Below are 13,376 nucleotides of genomic sequence, written 5' to 3' on the forward strand. Positions count from 1 at the left end.
TCACAGATGTGTTGGTTTTGTGGGACCCCGGGCTTGCGTCACGGCGGTTTGATGGAAACCCTCACCTCCGGGGGGGCGGGGGGGGGGGGAAGGGTTATGTCTCGGGGGGCTGTTCGGGGAGGGTTTTGATTTAATTAACATTTGCTCTCGGGAACTCTCTCGGGGAAGTCCATCCGGGGAGAGGGAGGGGGAGGTAGAGGTAGGTCCACTGGGGGATTCTCGGGGGAGGGGAGGAAGGTTAGACGATTCTGTAACGTTCCATGTACAAGGGGTCTAGTGCAGCATATACTGTACTCCGGTTTCATGTCTTGGCTTGTCTTGTTCCCTTCGGGGTCCCTAGCAAGCAGACTGGCCACCGGCGAGACCTGCCTACCATCCCTACCGGTTAGGGCTGGAGAGGCCTTGGGTTTGCAGGTCTGGGTGCTTGCTGGTCTCGTTGGACCCCGGTTACCATTACCACGTTGGCATGTGGCGTGCGTCATGCCATGCCTTCTCCCGCGGAGGACTTGAATTATGACATTACCTCATATTCTCGACCCGTCCGGTTCCTATGACTCCGAAGCAAGGTCGCGACTGGGTGTCGGCTAGTCCTTCTAAGCTACGTGAATCGCAACCTGTCGTTATCAAGATAGAAACAACGGCAAATGGTGACTTGGGTCTTGTCTTCTTATCGCGTCACGCGGACAATCGAACAACAAAAAGTCTTAGATGATTATACCTCCAATAGCCAGAATCTCGGAACCATAAGTCTAGTATTTAACACGCCACGCATTTTATAATATGAGGGTGAAACCTCGGGTGTACTGTATGTAGCGAACACAATCACACGAACAGCAGCGCCAAGGCCAAGGCCCAAAAACCCCATCTCCCTCAGAAGAAAAGATTCAAATCCCCCGCCGCAACCTTGGCCTGCACCTCCGCAGCCACCCTGGCCGGGGTCTCGGCAAAGACATGCTCCCAGCAGTAGACGTCGATGTTGGCCGGCCCGCCGCCGAGCGCGTTGACCTGCGCGGCGTAGCGGTCGCGCAGGGCCTCGATGGCGCGGCTCACGCGCGCGACCCCCTCGACGGGGCCGGCCCGCTGGTCCGGGCGCGGCGGCGCCTCGAACGGGAACTGCGTGTGATCGGCCAGGAGACACTTGGCCAGGAGGTCATGGTCGTGGGCCTGGAAGGCGCGGTCGTGCGCCGCCTGCCGCGCGCAGACGGGCTGGCCGGCCTCGTCCGCGTGGTAGGGCACGTCCGCCTGGTGGTGGCCGTCGTCGCGGAAGGCCCGGCCCAGATAGTCGAGGTGCGAGCCGCCCTGCATGCTGTTGCCGAAGATGGTGATGTAGGGCTGGGTTCGGTACCGCGGGTCGGCGACGAGGTCCTCGATGGCCACGCGCTGGAGCGGCCAGCCGGCTGGGCGGTGGAGGCCCGAGGTTGGGCTTTCTGCCTCGCGGCTGCAGCTGTCGTCGGGGCGGGTTTCGGGGCGCGTGGCCATGCTGGTGTACGCCCGGAGGTGGTACCCTTGTGGTGTGTGGGTGTCTGGTCAGCATTCCGTTATGTCCCCCAGTAGGGATATACTCGGCACACGTGAAACACTCACCATCTTCGCAGAAATGTCTTACGAGCAGGAGCAGTGGCCATTGCCGGTTGGCCCAGATCTCTCGGCAGATCAGGTACGTGGGAAAGGCGGCCGAGACGCTCACTTCGCGGGGGGACTTGTGAGTCGATTCGAGCATGAATCTGTGGCCCATGGCACCAAGGGGGTTAGTACGGGGGGAAGGGGTTCCTCTTCATGCGGCAGGGGTTTAAGTCAGTCTTACCGTTGAAGATCGTCGGATAGTTGCAGTCCCGCCGCCCAGCTCTGCACCCACGAGCAGGATATCAGGGACAACCACTTCTGCAGGAAGCAGTGCCGGTCCTTGATGCGGTTGATCTTGAAATCCACGTAGTTGGTGTTCGAGCGGTCCCAGTACGGCTCGATGAGCTCATTGCCGTGGTCCATGGCCTTCTGGGGCACGAAGCGGACGGTAATGCGGGAGCCCATGCGCGCGAATTCCTTGAACTTGGCCAGCACCGAGGCGGCGGCCAGGAAGAGTACGGCCGTGTAAGAGTCGTGCACGTCCCAGGTCGGGGATGTGGGGTCGCGTTTGCACGCGCTGTGCGAGGGTGGTGATGATGGTGAGGACATGGGCGTGATGGACGAGGCCAGAGAGAGCGTGGACATGGACGAGTGAAGGGGCGTGGATGCCCCCGTCCCGGCGGAGGACGAGATCGATGAACGCGTCCCCGTGGAACTGGACATGCTCTCGCCTCCGGGGCTGGTGGTAGTAGGAGAGCTGTTTCCAGAGGTGGGAAGGAATTCAAACGGTCCGCCACCACCACCACCACCACCACCACCACCACATTTCTCATTCTCCCACCCGAGCACCTGCACGACGTGCAGGAGGGTGTCGCGCTTGCGCTCGAACCCGAGCTTCTCCGGGTCGGTGTTGTGCTTGGTGAGCTGGATGCAGGCGTGTTGGGCGCGGGACCGCACGGTTTCAAACTGGGTCATGTAGTAGTGGACGACTGGATCTCCCAGGAACTCATGCCCGGTCTCCAGGAAATAGGCCCGATGCTTGTCGTAGAGCTCGTGCAGCATCCCGGCGCGGATGTGGCACGCCATGTCGCCGCCATGGGCGTCGAACTCCTTGAAGCCGGGAGAGTCCGGGGCGATGCCATCCGGAGCCGAGACAAGCTCGTTGAACAGGTTAAGCGCGTTGATGCTGTCGGTGCAGTCCCGGATGATGTCCTTGAGAAGGGCCGGATAATGCTTCCTGACATAAACCGCGCCAGTGGCGCCAACAGGTAGCAGTGGATACGCCATTTCTGCCGATAACCTCGACTGTGATTAGAGTATGTAAGGGGAGATGGCTGGAACGGGCATCTATCATGCCGATCTTTTTGGACAGAATCGACCACTCTTGTAAGGTGCACCGCTGCATGATTCAGACTGCTGCGTATACTTGCATCACCTATACTCGAGTGGTGGTGTAATTGACATTGGAGCTCCACCGCAGGTCTACTGTGCGATGAAGATGTAGTGGAGAGGGTCTGCTCAAGTTTCCCGCAGCCATGGGTCTGTCACGCTCGCGATTCTATCCATAGCCTCTACGAAATGCCGCATTGACCCTCCGAGTCTGGAATCCTTTTTTCCCTAACTTTATGATGTAAGCACTACGATGTGCTGTCAGCTCCGACATGGAGCTCCGTTTCACATTGTCTGCTTGCGTGCAAGGTCTGACCGTACCGCTGCTGGTTGACCTGGGTGACCCTCCTCCAGTCTCCGCCAATCATCCTGTCGTCAATTATTTGTCACGCCCAGAGGTACTGGTAGTTACCGAGTAGTTCGTCTTGCGTCAGTGCCAGCATTCTCGACGCAACCAGCAAGGCAGCAGGTTCCATGATCACAGCTTTTCCTCCACACAGAGTTTCCGTGGCAGATGCAATGATTCAGTCCAGTCGAATGGCTAGATCTAGGGAACGTGGGCAGTAACTCCGCGGAGCTGCAACAACTGCAACAACTGCAACAAAAAGTAGGAATGCTCCGTCGAGTCTGTTCTGTTTCTCGGCCAGAGTCGTGAATGCCGCCGCTCATACCGGACCGCCTCGCATCATTAGCCCTAACCCCGAAACATGACATTCCATCCCGCCTCCCCCGTCTACAAAGCTATGCTTGGTTTTTTTTTTTTTTTTCTCTTTCTCTGCGCTACTAAAGTCGGCAGATATGCCTCTCGTTCTCTTCAATTTCTGATATAGAATTAGCAAGAATAGAGAAATCTTCGTACTCCTGAGCTCCTTTGTGCTGTAGACAACAACAAGCGGCTTTCACACCCCAAGGGCGAAGATCAGGCCCGGCCCGCAACAGCCTTTCCCGTAAATTAACCTGGAATGTCATATTCGGTCCTGTCATGCCAGTGAGTTGATTGAAACCTGTCACCACCGGTATGTTACATCGTTACATTACATGGCGTCTTACCGCATGATACAGTACAATACAGTACGACTTGGCAATGCAAACAAAGTATTCCGACTCCAGAACAAATGGTTATGATTAATGTCTAGTTCACACCAAAGAAGTAGTTTAGTGCAATCTCAAAGCTCTCGATGGTGTGGATGCCGTCTTCCCCTGGGCTTGCCATGAGTCGCCCGGTGCAAGATCTCGTATTTGTTAGGCTGGTAACGTGCCGCGTGCGTTTCGCTAAACTGCGCCTCTGCAGTCAGCACGGTGACCTCCAGACCAGGAAAGTCATCCAGCTCAATCACTTGTCCGCCATTCTGTCATCGTCATAATATCGTGTTAGCCAAGTCAAGAGACGAAAAGGGGGAGAAGGGAAAAGGAGGCATCCGCTACATACCGTCGTCACCGTCCAGATCAGCGCCCCCTCGAGGAAATGCTGCATGTACTCCGGCCGCAAGCCCGGCTCGTCGTCAGGGGTGTAGTTCACCGCGCGGATAACCCCGCTGTGGCGACGCACTGCTTCGTGCAGGTGCAGCGTGATCGGCACCTGGGCTTTGGAGAGCACCCCTTCCTTCTTTTGAGTCTGGCAGTTTCCACAATCGGAGTCTAGCGGGGTGCTGAAGTTGTAGACCTCGCCGACGGGGAGGTGGGTTCTCTCATCGACCAGGAGGGCGAAGCTGATTTTGTACGGGTATCCGTCCAAGGCGTTGCTGCGACCAGTAGCATTAGCCATCTGGGGGATCAAGGGTCCAGCCCTGAAAGTAGAGCAACTCACCGATCATAGATAAGGTTGATGATGTAGTCCTGGAATGTCTCATGGCTGATCCCCGGTAGCGAGTGTTTGCCTTGCGCAGGCCGCAGTTGCTTTACAGGCGCGCCGTACTTGGCTTGGATGGCCTGGATGAGATCCTCCCGCTTGGGGTTGCCCACCAGCTCCGGATAACTGTAGCCATACTGTTCCCACGGTCTGGCTAGGACGGAGTTCCAAGGAGTTCTGTGATGATCCGTGGAAAAGGGTTCCAGGTTTTTTGACAGCCCATCAGCTTCATTCAGCCATTTATCGGGGTTGAGGTACTGCCAGATCGCTAGGAGACGATCCACGTTGCTAGAAGACGATCAGACGACTTGATCCTGGCTCCAGAATGGAAGGAGGAGGATCATACCAGTGATGCATCCAGAAGACCGGATCAAATGAGGACACCGGGACATTCGCCATGTGCCCTTGGGTGGGTACACCAGCGTCATCCCGCTGCGATCCCCCCGACCACTCGTGGATGTTGTTATGCACCATCTCCAGGGACAGATGCTCCGTTGGCAACACGTTCTTGACGTGTTCGGCGGGATGCGTCTGGGAATATCTGGTCGAAGCAAATGGCTCGTACTCTTGAAAGTATGAGTCACTTAGCAGACGCGAGACCACCGCCTGTATTGTCGTAGTGCTGGGATCCTCGCCCATCCACTGGTGCTTGACGATCGCCTCCCCAACCTTCTCGTTGAGGTCATAGCCTGGCACCCATTGCTGTTTGTCGGTGCTATCCGCATAGCGGCTGGTGCCGGCTGCTTCGCCAAACTATACGACGACGCGTTAGCAGAGTGTAGGATGTCTCGGGTACGAACTGAATAGAAAGGAATCCCATTGCTCACCTTGACTGGAATATCCCCGAGCTTAGTTCCCTCAAATGTGATCGCATACTTTCCCATCACCGGATCTCCCATGGGGGTGGGCACCAGTTTGTCCTGCTGATTCCTTACTCGGTTCACGAATTTGAACATCGGGTTATCACCGAAATTCGGATCAGTCTTGGTGCGGGATCCCAGCTCCAGAATCTCAAAAACCTCGTCCGACAAGATTTTAGGGAGGCCATATTCGTTGGTGTCGGGTTGTTTGATCGCCCAGTCCCAGTAAGGGAGACGCCAGCAGTTCGCAGCCTCGGTCCAGTGCTTCTTGGCACGGGCATCCGTGATTTCTGGGATCACTTCGTGGATCATGATATGGTGCAAACATTGCTGATTTAGGGTGATTCAGTCATCAGTGACACGATACTTTGCGTTGATCGTTGCCGGGTAATCTCAGCAAATACCTCATAGAGCAGCATGTACGGACGATGCCAGGTGGGAAACAAATAATCATTGTGATGGCAGTATCCGCTGGTCCCCTTGAAGTCTTGCTCGGGATCTGGAGCATGGTCCCAGGCCTGGCTGGGCGCACCATGAATTCCTAAATGTCCAGTTCATTAATCCGTGTGTTACGCTACCCTGAGGGAGGGGCGGGAGGACATACCGGCAAGTCGAAAATAGGAGAGCTGATCATTCACGGGGTCTCTCTTCTGGAGCTTGTCCAGCGCCCGGAGGAAGAGGGAAACTTGTACCTTACTCTCCACATTGATGGAGCTGGACCAAGCAGCCAAGTCCTGCCTTGGCTGGACATCGCTCTTGTCGGATATTCCCTTGATGGGGAAGCTCGGCAATTTGTGGGTCATAGTGGTCTTCAATGAACGTGATAAACTGTCAAGAAAGAAATGTAGTAAGTTCGTCAATGAGAAGATTCAGTCCCTACTCTGCCTTGTGTGCTTGCATCGAAATGCTGCACGCTATATACCGCCGATCTTTCATTTTGATCGACTGGGCGTCATTCAAAGATCGCATCGAGTTTGGCTGAATCTATGAATAATCAGCAAAAGCTGAACATGTTGTCAGAATGATCAGATGAGTCGTGTTTGCCCAATGACTCGTCGTAGTTTGTGCAATCGTGAAGATGACAGGTGTCTGTCAAGCGGAGCCCCACTGCAACCTCGACCACATCAGGGCTGAAAGCGGTAACCCTCACTCGACCTCGACCGTGGTTGCTGACTCCGTGGTAGATTCAATACAGGTCGATGACCGTCGTCGAAACTGGTTCACTACAGCGCACCGCATTCAGATATTCCTCCCACTCTGGGCCCCAGCTAAAGGGTCGAAAGAAGGAAGGGGGGGGGGGGGGGGAAGGACAGCCCCCGAGGAGCTTCTCTCCCTTGCATATCATCCAAGTGGGCCTTGCGTGTTGATCTGCTTTTCACTCCGTCCACCATCTTGTGCAGATCACATTTGACTTGATCGTGTTCAGTAAACCTTTCCCAAAATCCTTTATTCAGGGCATGGTTCTCTATACCCCTTAGAACTACCCACGGTTGCCCTCGAACAACGACAATGGAAGGAGACGCGACAGCGCCGATGGGGATCTTCCCGGCGCTGACCTCGGTTTGTGCGCCTCGTGACGATGAGGCGACGACCTGGCATGAGGTCCCTGTGGACTCGCCAAAAACCACAATGAGCCGAGTGTCGACCATGGAGAGAGAGGCGATCCCAATAGAAACAATTCTACGAAGCGCCTGGCCCATCGTCCTCCAGCACTTTGTCGATTCCGACACGGTATGCTTTGCCCTTGGGCAAGGGGAGGATTGCGAGATGCATACCTACCAGACCACGATACCCAAGGATGAGACTGTCAGTGACTTCACGCGACGAATGGCCAGGGAGACACCATTACCGTCCGATAATGACCGCAAGCTGAACACCTGCGTATGGCTGGGTGCGACGGCTGCGACGTGCCAGAGCTTGCAGAGAGATGGCTCTTTCCAGCTCCTTCTAGTTGTAAAAGAAGCCGCCAGTTCAGTAGCCTCTTCGCAGGTGTTGTTGTTTTCTCAGAGCTCGCTGTTGTCCGAAGGCCAAGCTCGGCATCTCGCCTCCACTCTTAGTCAAGCCATCTCGGAAATACTTGCACACTCCGACCGGAGAGTCGACGACTTGGACCTGCTCAGTGCGGAAAATGAGTCGGCCATTGTGCGGTGGAACAACAATCGGAATTGGCCATCACAGCCAAGATTGAAGCCCATCCTGGACATCATTCATGAGCGGGCTGCGGAACACCCCGACAAAATCGCCATCTGCGCGTGGGATGGGAATTTGACGTATAGAGAGCTGGTGCAGCAGGCTGCTCGAATGGCTAGCTACCTGCGTCAGGTCACCGGACTTCGCCCGAGAGATTTGATTCCGCTTTTCACAGAGAAGGGGGCGTGGACGACTGTCGCCCAGCTTGCGATTTGGATGGTTGGGGCTGCATTCGTGCCTCTCGAGTCGTCGCATCCAGATGACCGCCTGCGGTCGATTCTGGGCATTATCAAGACCAGATTCATTTTCTCATCCGAAGCCCTTTCCGGACGGGCTTCTACTCTGATCAAGAACGTGGTCACTATACCCAGCACACTGACCGGGGACTCCGTCACCGTGGACCCCGGTCACCCCGACACCGATCCTGAAGCACCGGCATATATTCTCTTCACGTCCGGCACAACGGGGTTGCCCAAGGGCGTGGTGATGGAGCAAAAAGCCCTAATGTACCTTTCTCGGCAGGCTTCATCATGGGACATCCGTTCCAACTCACGGGTCCTGCAATTTGCCGCCTACAGCTTCAATCTATCTGTGGTTGAAACCTACTACACTCTGAGTACTGGTGCGACCCTTTGCGTGATCTCGGAGTTCGACCGGACGAACAACCTGCCCGAAGCAATGCAGAAAATGCAGGTGAGCTGGGCCGCGTTGACGCCGTCGCTTCTGAGCCGCATGGATGCCAGCGCCCCGCCCTCGAGCCTAAGGTCTCTGGTTCTGGGGGGTGAAAGCATGAGTGATCAGGACTTCCAGCGCTGGACGGCCGCAAGTCAGGTCCAGCTGATTCAGGCCTATGGGATGAGTGAACACGCCGGCCTCCCGTGTCCCAGTCCTCTATCTATGACCCCGCGATGCGACCTCAAAGCCTTTCCCCCATCGCTGATTGTACGCCAGTGGCTGGTCAACCCTACAAACCACCAAAAGCTGGCCCCCATCGGGGTAGTGGCCGAACTACTTCTTGAAGGGCCCAGCCTGGCGCGAGGGTATCTGGATAACGCTGATGCAACCGCCTCGGCGTTCATCGAGGCTCCAAAGTGGCGTCGCGACCTGCAAGCAAAGCTCGACGGAACCACTCCTGGACGCATGTATAAAACAGGCGATTTGTTCCGCTACACGGCAGACGGTAGCATTCAGTATGTCGGTCGGAAAGGAACAATGGTCAAGATACGCGGCCAACGACTGGACCTCGGCGAGATCGAGGCGCATGCGCGGACGGTCTGTCGAGATGGGGTCCAAACGATCGCCGAGTCAGCCATTCCTGCCAATGGCAAGGATATTCCGATCGTGGCGCTATTCCTCCACTCGTCGGATTATCAACCGAAGAGGGAGGCGGCGGACAGCGCAGGCGCCCCCCTGTTGCTCGCGACTGCGAGCCCGGACTTCTTCTCGGACGTCAAACGTATCCGAGCACGCCTGGAATCCCTTCTTCCCAGCTACATGCTTCCTAGTGTCTATCTGCCGTTGGCCCGGGTGCCCTCCACTTTGACGGGCAAAGTCGCGAGACGGAGTTTGTATGAGGCGGTGCAGCAGCATTCCCGCGAAGAACTAGAAGCTTACCAAGGGGAGGGGGCCAGATTGGTCATGCCGGTCTCTGAAACAGAGAGGAAGCTTCATTCGTTATTTGGAGAGGCTCTGAGCCTGGACCCGACGAAGTTCGGGGTCGAGCATGATTTCCTGAGACTGGGAGGAGACTCTTTAGCGGCCATGCGAGTGGTGAACCTCTCGAGATCGCACCAGTACGCCCTCACAGTCGCCGATATCCTGCAGCAGAGAACAATCGCAAATTTGTCTCAGCTGCTGGCAAGGCGCCAGTCAGATGACTCTGGCAGCGAGAAGGAGCCCAGTCCGGACCCCCACGTCGAAGTCCTCCAGCCTTTGCTCGCCAAGATCAAACTGCACAGTGCAGATGTGGAAGACGTGTGTTGGTGCTCCCCTGTCCAGGAAGGCATGTTGTACAGTCATGCTCGCTTTGCCAAGATGTACCACACGCGTGCGATCTGGGAAGTAGCTGCAACACAACCACACCATCCTGTCGATATAGGACGCTTGCGACGCACCTGGTCCAGGCTATCCGCCCGGCACCCAACGCTCCGGACTGTCCTTTTTGAGGTCGCCTCAGAGGGGAAGCTGGCCTTGCAGGTGGTTCTCAAGCCAACCGTGCCGGGCGTGGGAGTCGCAGATAGTGTAGTCATGCTCTCTCCGCCAACTTCGCTGCCAGATGAACCGCCTGTGCCACCGCGCGGAGGGATGGATTGGATCCCAAAGTTCCAGGTCTATCGGACCGCCGACGACGACACAATCTACTGTGTTCTTGACATCCACCATACGCTGATGGATGCGTCCTCCATAGCAAATCTTGGACGAGCGTTTACCCGATTGTACAACAGCGATGGAGCGAAAGAGCGTGCCCTAGTGGAGCCTGCAGCCTCGTACACGAGATTCGCCCGCTATCTCTCCCGCCACCTGAGAGAGTCCACGCTTGCATACTGGAAGTCCTACCTCCAAGGGGTTCGCCCCTGTATCTTCCCCCGGCTCCGACCCGAAGGTGCCGAAGAGCCAGTCGGCGGGCGAAGGGCGTCGGTATGTCTTGCGGCGATTCAGCATACATATCAGCAATTCTGCCACGAAACCGGCCTGACCGTGGCGAGTTTATTCAAGCTGGCATGGGCGCTCGTGTTGCGCAGCTTCACGCAATCCAACGACGTGGCCTTCACCTACCTTACCAATGGGCGCGACGTGCCGCTGGACGGGGTGGAGGAGGCGGTTGGCCCCTATCTCAACACCCTCATCTGTCGTGTGCAGTTTGACCAGCAGACTTCCTTGCAGCAGACGGCGCAAGATATGCAAGCCGAGTTCATTCGGGGACTCTCCTATCAGCAGGTCAATCTGCCTGCCCTGTTTGATGCGTTGAATCTTGTCGGGGACTGTGGCTTCAACACGGCCATCAACTTCTTGCCAAACTTCGACCAGGAGGAAGACGCGGAGCACAAAGGCTCTGATTCCATTAGATTGAAGCTACATGGCATCAAGGGCCCAAGTGAGGTAAGCTACGTCGCTTCTTTGCCTCAATGGCTACTACTACTACTACTTGCTGACTGGGAGGGAGCACGCAGCATGACATGATTGTTCTCGTCTCTTCGGCCCAGCCCGTCCTCGAATGCTTCCTCGGATATTGGGCACGCTATATGACCGAAGAGCAAGCTGCCAGTGTGGCGGCGGCGCTGAGTGTGGCGGTGACAAGCATTGTCCAGACGCCTAGCCAGACTATCGGTGGTGTTGAGCTCTTCAGCGATCACTATGCGCCGGAGGTCGAACGCTGGAATCAGTGTACCACCTTGGGCGAGCCCGATCGTCTTTACGAAGCGATGCAACAGCAATGTCAGCTCCAGACTGACAAGCTGGCGGTGGATGCCTGGAACGGCTCCCTCACTTTTGGTGAGCTGGACTGCTTCTCGTCCGTCCTTGCCGCGCGAGTGAAGGCAAACGGCATAGGACCGGGTGACATTGTACCATGTTGTTTTGATCGGGGAAAATGGACGCCGGTGGCCATGCTGGCTATCATCAAGACTGGGGCGGCATTTTGCCTGCTGAGCCGAGAGCACTTAACATATCTGGCGGAAGTGTGCCATACATTAAAGGCCCAGGTCGCATTAACGAGCCGTGACGATGCTAATGTAGCCTTTCAACCGGCTGACGTGAAAGCCCTGACTATCGAAGAGATTGAAGATGAGCATCCGATAGCAGCTGCCCCGACGTGGTCGGCTGTGACTAACCTCTCATGCGCCATCTTCATCCCTCCCGGCTCGACGAGCAAGAGCTTCAATATAACCAGCAAAGACCTTCGCACGCTCTGTCCTACCATGGTAGAGTCCTCATCTGGCCTGGGCCTGCACCCGCACGATCGAGCAATACACTTGGCTTCCGCTGCGGAGGATACCAGCGTGATGGAGGTGCTGGGCTCTCTGGCCGTCGGTGCTTGTCTCTGCATCCCACGCGAACGAGACATTCGGGTCGAGCAGCTCTCGCACATTTTCGCCACGTTCAAGCCGACGTGGGCCATCCTGACACCAACCATTGCTCGTCTACTCCTGCCTCGCGGCGCTCCATCGCTCAATACCCTACTGCTTGCCGGCGAGGCCATTCGCCCGTCTGATCACGATACGTGGGAGGCGCAGAACACGACTCTCATGCATCTCTACCGCCCGGCTGCAGGCGCAGATACCCTTCTGGGCATGTCCAGGGTAATTGAACGCTCCGACCCCAATCTCCTCGGACATGCGCCAGGGTCGCCGGTCAGGGCCTGGATTGTGGAGCCTCACAACGCCAACAACCTCGCACCGCTCAACGCGGTTGGGGAGCTGGTCTTCAGCATCCCTCAACATGACGAAGGTGCATTCGAAGCATTGGCCACCCGGCCACCCTGGCTGTCTCGATTCCCGACCCGCAGCAACCAGAGCCATGTATTCCGCTCGGGCCATTTGGCCGAATATACCAGCACCGGCCGTATCCGGCTCCTGGGCCTCAGCGCGAACCCGATCCCCAAAGTCCGCGGTCGCCGCGTGAATCACGCTGAGACGGAAGCCCACGTCCTCGCTGCGTTACCACCGGGTCCCGCACGGCTGGTCAGCGTCGAAGCTATCAGGCAGGACAATGGGGAGGAGGTGCTCGCCGCCTTCATCTTCGCCACGGGGAACACAGTGAGCTCCAGCACGTTGGCTGACCCTACCGACTTGCTATACGACGACGACGACGAGGAAGGCACCGTCGGCGCATCTTCAGACTGCATCACCGCAGCCCGTACCCTCCAACAGACCCTGCCCCGCTGGAAGATCCCCACGCTCTTCCTCCCGCTCCGACGCATCCCCTTGACCGGCCGCTGCGGCGCCATCGACCGCGCATGCCTCCGGCAGCTCATGGCTGCCCTGCCACTGGGCAAGTTACAACAAGGCCAATCGCTGGCCCCAACCACTGAACTCCAGCACCAACTCCAGCAAGCGTTTGCCCGCGTCCTCGACGTTCCGGTGGGCCGCGTGAGCCAAGGCTCGGACTTCTTTGGGCTGGGAGGCACCTCTGTCAAGGCGATGGAGTTGGTGGCGGCGGTACGGAAGGCGACGGGGATTCAATTGCGTGTCGCGGATGTGTTTGCCGGCCCCGTCCTGCGGGATTTAGCGGCGCGGGTCGGGGGGCTTGAGAATTGAGGATTGAGGGGGGTTGGTTGGACTTTTCTTTTGTGTTTGATGTTGATCTCCGAGGCACGTTCTGGGGGGGTTCGTAGGCAGGTTGCTGGTTTTCTTGGAGGTGGGACGAGAAATTGATGAGAAGTTGTGGATGGCTATGGTGACTTGGACCGAGTCAGGTGACTGGGGCATATCCCTGACTGGCTTGTTCTGGTCAGATCCTTGTCATAAGCGTCGGATAAGGAAGTAATTTTCATTTAGTCAATCGATGTCACGCTATCCGCACGATAA

General features: G+C 56.8%; 3 protein-coding genes across 3 annotated transcripts; 1 reads left to right on the forward strand and 2 right to left on the reverse strand.

Annotated features, from left to right (window-relative positions):
• Nucleotides 1–870: 870 nt before the first annotated feature.
• Nucleotides 871–2,850, reverse strand: BO95DRAFT_464624 (uncharacterized protein; the record flags this gene model as incomplete). Its single annotated transcript, XM_025589073.1, has 3 exons — nucleotides 871–1,505; nucleotides 1,585–1,724; nucleotides 1,805–2,850. 3 exons carry the CDS (start codon nucleotides 2,848–2,850, stop codon nucleotides 871–873), a joined length of 1,821 nt encoding a protein of 606 aa, XP_025441366.1.
• Nucleotides 2,851–4,061: 1,211 nt separating this feature from the next.
• Nucleotides 4,062–6,940, reverse strand: tyr1 (tyrosinase). Its single transcript, XM_025586739.1, has 7 exons — nucleotides 6,266–6,940; nucleotides 6,066–6,202; nucleotides 5,629–5,991; nucleotides 5,148–5,554; nucleotides 4,760–5,089; nucleotides 4,382–4,694; nucleotides 4,062–4,301 (listed from the first exon to the last, which is right to left on the reverse strand). The coding sequence occupies exons 1-7, from the start codon at nucleotides 6,462–6,464 to the stop codon at nucleotides 4,119–4,121; spliced, it is 1,932 nt and encodes a 643-aa protein (XP_025441367.1). The 5' UTR covers nucleotides 6,465–6,940; the 3' UTR covers nucleotides 4,062–4,118.
• A 548-nt stretch (nucleotides 6,941–7,488) lies between these two features.
• On the forward strand, nucleotides 7,489–13,106 carry BO95DRAFT_498813 (acetyl-CoA synthetase-like protein; the record flags this gene model as incomplete). Its single annotated transcript, XM_025590930.1, has 2 exons — nucleotides 7,489–10,950; nucleotides 11,022–13,106. 2 exons carry the CDS (start codon nucleotides 7,489–7,491, stop codon nucleotides 13,104–13,106), a joined length of 5,547 nt encoding a protein of 1,848 aa, XP_025441368.1.
• Nucleotides 13,107–13,376: the final 270 nt, after the last annotated feature.

This window comes from Aspergillus brunneoviolaceus (assembly GCF_003184695.1).
Source record: "Aspergillus brunneoviolaceus CBS 621.78 unplaced genomic scaffold BO95scaffold_41, whole genome shotgun sequence".
In the NCBI taxonomy this organism is placed as follows: domain Eukaryota; kingdom Fungi; phylum Ascomycota; class Eurotiomycetes; order Eurotiales; family Aspergillaceae; genus Aspergillus; species Aspergillus brunneoviolaceus.